Source organism: Silene latifolia, chromosome Y (assembly GCF_048544455.1).
Source record: "Silene latifolia isolate original U9 population chromosome Y, ASM4854445v1, whole genome shotgun sequence".
In the NCBI taxonomy this organism is placed as follows: domain Eukaryota; kingdom Viridiplantae; phylum Streptophyta; class Magnoliopsida; order Caryophyllales; family Caryophyllaceae; genus Silene; species Silene latifolia.
In genome coordinates this window covers 42,895,989-42,904,137 of record NC_133538.1, presented here as the reverse complement: position 1 = coordinate 42,904,137, position 8,149 = coordinate 42,895,989, and the positions used below count along the sequence as shown (strand labels likewise).

At 32.9% G+C, this 8,149-nt stretch overlaps 1 protein-coding gene across 1 annotated transcript; it reads right to left on the bottom strand.

Annotated features, from left to right (window-relative positions):
* Window positions 1-2,223: 2,223 nt before the first annotated feature.
* On the bottom strand, window positions 2,224-3,066 carry LOC141627938 (protein FAR1-RELATED SEQUENCE 5-like). Its single transcript, XM_074441131.1, has one exon. The coding sequence runs from the start codon at window positions 3,064-3,066 to the stop codon at window positions 2,224-2,226; it is 843 nt and encodes a 280-aa protein (XP_074297232.1).
* Window positions 3,067-8,149: the final 5,083 nt, after the last annotated feature.

Below are 8,149 nucleotides of genomic sequence, written 5' to 3'. Positions count from 1 at the left end.
TATGCGGTTAAGAAGAAAGTTGAGAGGATTCCTATATGGCTTGTGATGGTGGCTATTTTGTTGATGTCGGATGTCAACGAGTCAAGAGCGTCTCTTTTGGAAGAAGTGGAAATTTTCAGGCGGAGTATATTGGAAGTAGAGAAAGAACTTTTAAAAGACAGAAGATCAGGGAGGAAAAGGGTTAAAACAACAGTCGTTACTGGTCCTTCTCGGCGAAACACAAAAAAGAACAATTGATTGATTATAGATGGATTTAGCAAACAATTCTAGATGGATTTGTTGGATAATCTAATGTTTAGATAGCTGTTATTGATTGACTGAACAAATTTGATGTAGCTGTTATTGATTGACTGAACAAGTTAGTGTTTTTGTAATGCCTTTAAGCTGTTATTGTAATATCTCTAGACAGTTATTCAAATGATCAAATGCAATTATTCTATCGCTTTCATGTAGTGATTATTGTAAAACGTTTGCCCAATTATTTTAAAGCGAGACCTCGATTATTTTAAAGCTCTCATGTATCGATTATTGTAAAGCTCCTCTCCAATTATTTTAAAGCATATCTTTGATTATTGTAACAAATTGGCAAGTGCAAAGCATTATCAATTACAGTAAAGCATTATCAAATTAATATATTTATGGAAAAAAATCAGAACGATTGCAAATAAACTCAACATCAATTATTATAAAGCATAATTGTGATTATTGTATAGTTTTCACATGATTATTGTAATAGCGCAAGGTATTATTAAATGAATAAAATCAGAACAATTGCAAAAAAAATTCAACATCAATTAATGTAAAGCATAACTTTGATTATTGTAAAAGTCTAACACAATTATTGTAAAGTATACCCCTGATTATTTGTAAAAAAGTCTCACAATTATTTTGCAATCTTGCGGTTATTGTAAAGCATAATATGGATTATTTTAAAACGTAATCTTGATTATTTTAAAGCGTAATGCATTTTTCATTCTTCTTCTTCATCTTCATCCTCTATTTCATTTTCCTCTTCATCTTCTTCCTCCAAAGCATGCTCAACAAACGGATTTGGACAGTTTCTCTTGTCATGGTGTCCCATTTGTTTGCAGTTATTACATAGCCTCTTCGGTTTGCTCGCCTTCTCAATTTCCTTATCCTTGTTTGATTTCATTCTCTTGCCGCTTCCTTTGTTTTTTGCAATTTTTGGTGGAAGAACAGTAATATTTGATTTTGCTGAACAACCTAAGAGCATTTCCAGTTCTTTATCCTTTGTCAAGCTCTCTTTGGTTGGATTTATTTTCTCTCGGAATTGTAAAAGCATCAAACTTAGCTCCTTGATTTGATTTTCAGGCATCGAGTTAAGAACACTTATTGTTGCATAAAACTCTTACCATACCCTTGATAATTCCAACTTTCTCAAATCAGTGGGATCGTAGTCTTGCAATAACTTTCCATCCAGTTCATACAAAGGCTTTCTATATGATTTCTTCGTCCATCTGGTTTCGATGTTGCTCCGGTATGCTTTGCGAGTCCTTTTCCGATATAATCCATATAATGTGTTTACAAAGGATTCCTTACCTCTCAAACATCTTGCACGTACATGTTGTTTCCTTTGATTCGTTATTGTGAGCAACCTGCATTACAGTGTAGTTATTTTAAAAGGCAAGCATAGTTATTATATAGTTCAACATGAATTATTTTATGCAGACTAGCAATTAACACCAAGGTAGAAGTCCTTCAGTTTTTTATGTTTAATATAATGTTACAAAGTAGTTTTCACATGATTATTAAGTTATTCAAATGATCAAATGCAATTATTTTAAGGCTTTCATGTAGCTGATTATTGTAAAGCGTTTGCCCAATTATTTTAAAGTATACCTCTGATTATTTTAAAGGTCTCATGTATCTGATTATTGTAAAGCTCTTCCCAAATTATTTTAAAGCATATCCTTGATTATTGTAACAAATTGGCAAGTGTAAAGCATTATCAATTACTGTAAAGCATTATCAAATTAATATATTTATGGAAAAAAATCAGAACAATTGCAAATAAACTCAACATCAATTATTGTAAAGCATAATTGTGATTATTGTATAGTTTTCACATGATTTTTTTAATGGTAAAACACGGTTATTGTATTCTTTTATCACAGTTATTGTATGTTAAAGTAAAAAGACAATTATGTTTATAAAATTGAATAACCTGAAATATTCTATGCTTCTTGTAGGCATCTTCAACATTTATAATGTGCATGTTTCCTTGCTCGTAAAACCCCTAACGGCACACGAACAGGGAGCCATTTGCACTTGCTCTTGGAACTCATAGAAAACAGTATGTGTGTAGATTTTAGAGGCATGTTTTTCAATCATTGTCTTAGAAGAAACTTGTGGCAATGTCTTTGTCACTTTGACTTCAAGAAATCTGTGATTATAGCGTTGTTGTTCCATTGCACTCTGAAAACGCAACCAAAATTCTACAAGTGTGTCATCTATGCTCTCAAATCTTTTGAAATAACTGTTTTGACTCTCTGATCTTTGTGTAGTCTTCAAAAGGCAACCTAAAGGCAAATCCCTAAAGTAAGCAGGTATCCATTTGTGCCTTTTGCCATACATGTATGTCAACCAAGTATTATCATTCAACTCAAAGTCATTAATTACTTGAGTCCATTTTTCTTCAAACTCAATGGGTTCCAAGTCAGTATCCCAAACAACTCCGCATATCCGCTCAACAAAGTCAGTCTCCTTACAAATCTGTGACTCAACTTTATCAGTAAGTTTTTTCATTATATGCCACATGCAGGAGCGATGCCTTGCTTTCTTGAATACAGAACGCACCCCGAGTTTAATTGCCGGATCAAGATCAGTAAGAATGCACTGAGGTTCCTTGTTGCCCGTACAATCAAGGAACTTCTTAAACACCCAAATGAATGACCCATCGTTCTCATGATCGACAAGTGCAGCAGCAAAAGTCACTGATTTTTTGTGGTTGTCAACACCAGTGAATGAGGTGAAGGCCATGTGGTACTTGTTAGTACCGTAAGTAGGATCAAAGGTGATGGTGTCCCCAAACAAGGAATAATTCATTCTTTCTTGTGCATCTGCCCAAAAGATTTTAGCCAAACAATTATCCTCATCAACTTAATAAGCATAGTAAAAGCCATCTTGTGATTCAGAAAGCGCCTTTAAATAATCGAGAATCATGTCATCATCCTTGTCACCTATATAACATTTAATATTTCTTTTGAAGTTCTTGAATTCTGTGAGAGATGCACCAATGTTTGCATACCCATTTGATTGTTCCGCCATAATTCTAAATGTCTTGGTAGCCCCGATGTTGAGTTTACAATTGTTAACAATTGTCTGCTTCATGTAATGGTTAAGTGTTCTTACATTTTTCTGGAATTCCCGTTCTTTGAGTGAGCAGAGTCTGTGATTATGACCTTCATAAAACGTATCAATAGCATACACTATTAGCTCCTTAAGGTCATTGAATACAGCACAAAACCGTATTTTTGCCTTGCAACCAAATCTTGTTATTTTTGTTTTTTCCTCTTCTTTTTCTCTTCCGTGTTTTCAAATTCAACAACAGGTTTGAGTTTTTTGCGATCCTCTTTGAATCCATGTCTGTTGCAGACCATTGATTTTTTGTTTATCAAACCATCACGGAATCTTGTTTGTGTGTACTTTCTTGGTATGAAACCACAAGCCACAGCATATAAATTGTAAAACTCTATTGCCTCCTCCAGCTTTACAAACATTAACCCCAGAGCAGGTTTGAAACCATTTTCTACCATCCTATTCCACTCCTCTCGCCACACGGAGTATATCTCAATCCCAGATTATAGATAGTATTTTCTCCTGTTTCGACTTAGCAAAGAGAGGTGTAGTAAAATTTGTTGCATTGGTAGTATTAATTTCAATGCCTGGAAACATTAAAACAGGAGAACTGTTATGGTATTATTAATTTCAATATCTTAGATTCTATACAAAACAAAACAATACAACCTCTGCAGCAGGCGATTATTTTAACGTTGTAATGCGTTATTGTATTATACAAATGCAATTATTCTATCGAGAGAGGGGAGTGTTTTAGTGAAATTGGTAGCCTAGTCCACCACAATACACACACAGTTATTTTAATGTAATATTAAAGTTATTTCATTATTAAAGAGTAGTTATTGTAAGGATTTTTTTGTCAGATCCTATAAAATAGTATTTATTATGAAAAAAACAATCTGCTACTAGATTATTTTAACGTTGTAATGCGTTATTGTATTATACAAATGCAATTATTCTATCGAGAGGGAGTGTTTTAGTGAAATTGGTAGCCTAGTCCACCACAATACACACACAGTTATTTTAAAGTAGTATTAAAGTTATTTCATTATTAAAGAGTAGTTATTGTAAGAATTTTTTTGTCAGGTCCTATAAAATAGTATTTATTATGAAAAAAACAATCTCTACTACAGCAGTTATTTTAACGTTGTAATGCAGTTATTGTATTATACAAATGCATATTATACAAATGCAACTATTCTATCAGAGAGGGGAGTGTTTTAGTGAAATTGGTAGCCTAATCCACCACAATACACACACAGTTATTTTAATGTAGTATTAAAGTTATTTCATTATTAAAGAGTAGTTATTGTAAGGATTTTTTTGTCAGATACTATAAAATAGTATTTATTATGAAAAAAACAATCTCTGCTACAGCAGTTATTTTAACGTTGTAATTCAGTTATTGTATTATACAAATGCAATTATTCTATCAGAGAGTCGGTGGAGGTGTGGAGATGCAAGAGGACAGGCAGCGAAGTTACGGTTTAATCTAGCGAGTAGGCTGTCATTATGCTTATTTTTTTGAAATTCTACTTTGTTTGTAGTAGATCTAGAATCAAAATCACAAATTCTTAGAAGTTTGAAATCAGTAAACTGCCGGAGAAGGGAAACCTGCCAGCAATTAGAAGTGGACGGCGAGACTATGATGAAGTCGCCTGAGAAGGGAAGTGGTGGCCGGAGGAATGGCTTTTGTGGAAGTAGAAAGAAATTAGTCGACAAAGGAATGGCCGACGTCGGAGCAGCGATATCGTGGAAAAGTGAAGGAGGAGTGGAAAGTAAATGGAGTTTGTGACGGGTATTCGTTTGCGTGATGGTTTGTTGTGTGAGATCTCGGCGCCACCGATTGTGAAGTTGGTGCACCGGCGACAGGTGCGGCGTGCTCCGGCGAGATTATGGATGACAACAGCACAAAATAATGGTGTGGGGATGAGAGAGGTTTAAGGGAGAATGTTTGGATATGCAGGATAATTAAAGTAATTGGGCCGTCAGTGGACCTTAGATTTTTTTAACTCAAAGGGTTATTATTGAGTTCGTACGGTTCGTAACTTAATTCAGTTCGTACAGGATCCTGATTATATATATATATATATATATATATATATATATATATATATACTAGATTTAATGCCCGTGCGATGCACGGGACTATTTGTAATGTTCAATCGGGTATGATGTAGATATGGACAAATACTAAAGGGTATAATTTAATCGCACGGGCCCTTTGGTAGAGTCTATTGTGTAATTTCATCGTTTAATGTTCAATCTGATGGTACAGTCGGTTGGTAGGTTGTGAATACATAAACTCTCATTTGAGACGACATTATCCGTCTGATCGTCTTAAGCTCAAGACCGGTCACATGATTAGAATAAAACAAACGTATAATACATGAGGAAAAGCAACAGATTTGTCTTATATGCACAAGTTGAAATGATACTTCACCGGTTTTATTATTAAGACGGATGTAAGGGAGACTTAAGCCATGCGCTTTTGGACTGAAATTGCCTGAACTGAACTAAACTATTAACCGAACGGAATGGACCTAAACTAAACTGAAAATATATGCAATGCAAACTTGTACTAAATTGATCTGAACTGAACGGAACTATAAGAACTTAACTGAAATTATAATTCACTTGTTATATAGGTTGTTCATTCATTTTAATTTCACAAATCAAAAATCAAAATATATGAAAAGCGTAAGCAGACTTTGAGGCTCGGCCTAATTTAATTTCATTTTAAGTTTCGTGATCTCACAGGAATAATTTAGCTCCTAACATATCCTTGGAATAATTTTATGTATATTTCATTTAACAAATATTTTGAGTTGTTTGCTTGTGGGATTTTCTGACACCACCCAAAAATGATAAATGTTTGACTCTATATTTGCCCTTATTTTCATTCGCCTTAGTAGTTCCATGCCCCAAGTTTAAGATGGATAAAATATGCAAATAAGACCAATACAAAATGTATGGGAAAAAGCGATTGATTTGTCTTACGTGTTCAATTAATAGGATGATATTTAACCCGTTTAATTGTTAAAACGAATACCTCCGTTTTAAGAAAGACTAACTAAAATTTTACAAATCATGAGAATTTAATTATAAACGCGGTAATAAGCTATGTAACTAACATTGCATTGTAAAAAAACATTATCAATATATGCAAAAGAGGGTGGCAGACAAAATTTGTGGAGGGGGCAAAAGAGTATATACACAAATCTATATGCAGAAATAGAGTAAGAACTAAGAAGTAATTATTGACTGAAAGACTTCTTTCACAACTATTATGAATTTACGATTAACTTAGTAGAGTAACTTCTTAGCATAATTGATCTCTATAAAATCACATAAGAATTTAACATTGTACACGTAGGGAGTGTTATCACTAAGCTCGTGTAATTTGTTGATGTATTATAAAATAAAAAATAGTACAACAACCTGTCAAAAAAAAAATAGTACAACAAAACCATTTGTCAATCTTTATATACCCTACCAATAATTATACTACTTACAGAACTAATATCATACATACGGATTACTTTACATGCTAAATCAATATAAATATAAATATAAATTAATGATATAGTTTATTTCATATTCATTAATCTCTTAATGTAAAAAAAGCTTAGATAGTACATGTCTGTTTGTAGTTTTATTTCGCTTATAATATAGTAACTGAAATATGTTAAAGTGTATGATCTAATATATACCCACCCTTCTTCGGGTGGTGTTCCACATGGAAAGAAATTGGCCTCATATACTATCTTTTTGAGTTTATGGCTAAATTAGTTAATTTTCCTTTTTAAATAAAAAAATGTACGTCAAAATGATGCGACCTGCTCCTTTGTAATGTAATGTACAATAAGCATCCTTCATATATACTCCGGTCCCTTGCACTTGAGAATTGGTACTTACGTGTTGACGAAATCCTTTTTATAAGGGTGGAGTCTTTAATATTAGCGTCATCGTTGATCACTCAAAAACTTACCAATTAATCTTTACCGTTTTAATATTAAAACGGGCCACACGTGCATAAAAGACAAATTATACTTCTTTCTATGCATTCTACTTTTATTTTATTTTAATATGGACCTGTCTTAAACTTATTTGGGTAACAACAAGTCTTGCTATAGACGGATCTATCCGTCTATAGCAAGAGACGGGTCAAATACCCTTAAAGTGGTGATATTTTTGGGCTCCGCCACACAAGTTGTTGTTTGTCTTATGCGTAATGTGGTATGTTACTTGACCCGTCTTTAGTTATAGACGAATACTTGTCGTCTATAATGAGATTTTGTGTTTGGGTAAAACATACCACTTCATGTGAATTTATAGGTATTGTGTTTATTTATAAAGCAAATAGTCAAACCGTCAAACATCAAAATTAAGAGCAAAACAATATGATCAATAAATCATTACTCAAGTCAAGCAGGAACCCCGGGAGCTAAGTACGGTTACTATGAAGTCTATAATTCAAGTATATTCTGTATAATTAATATATTTATGTACTTAATAGAGATGAAGTTTGACTTGTAGTTACCTCTAACCGGAATTGCAATAATTTGCATAAAAATTATCGTTATTCTGCATTCTTGCACTTAATAAAGAGGAAGTTTGACTTGTAATTACCTTTATAAAGAACTGCAATCACTTGCTGAAAAATTATAGTTGTTCATCTTGCATTTTTTTGTCCCTATAAATATTATGAAAACAACTCATTAGAAGTTCAACTAAGAAAAATTATGCAATAAATAACATAATCATGCATAGAATTTAAAATAAAAACGTCCATAGTTGCATGCTTATAATTTAAACATCCACTTAATTT

Coding starts and splice junctions, on each gene's coding strand:
- LOC141627938 (XM_074441131.1), bottom strand. CDS start 3,066: ATGAATTATTCCTTGTTTGGGGACACCATCACCTTTGATCCTACTTAC.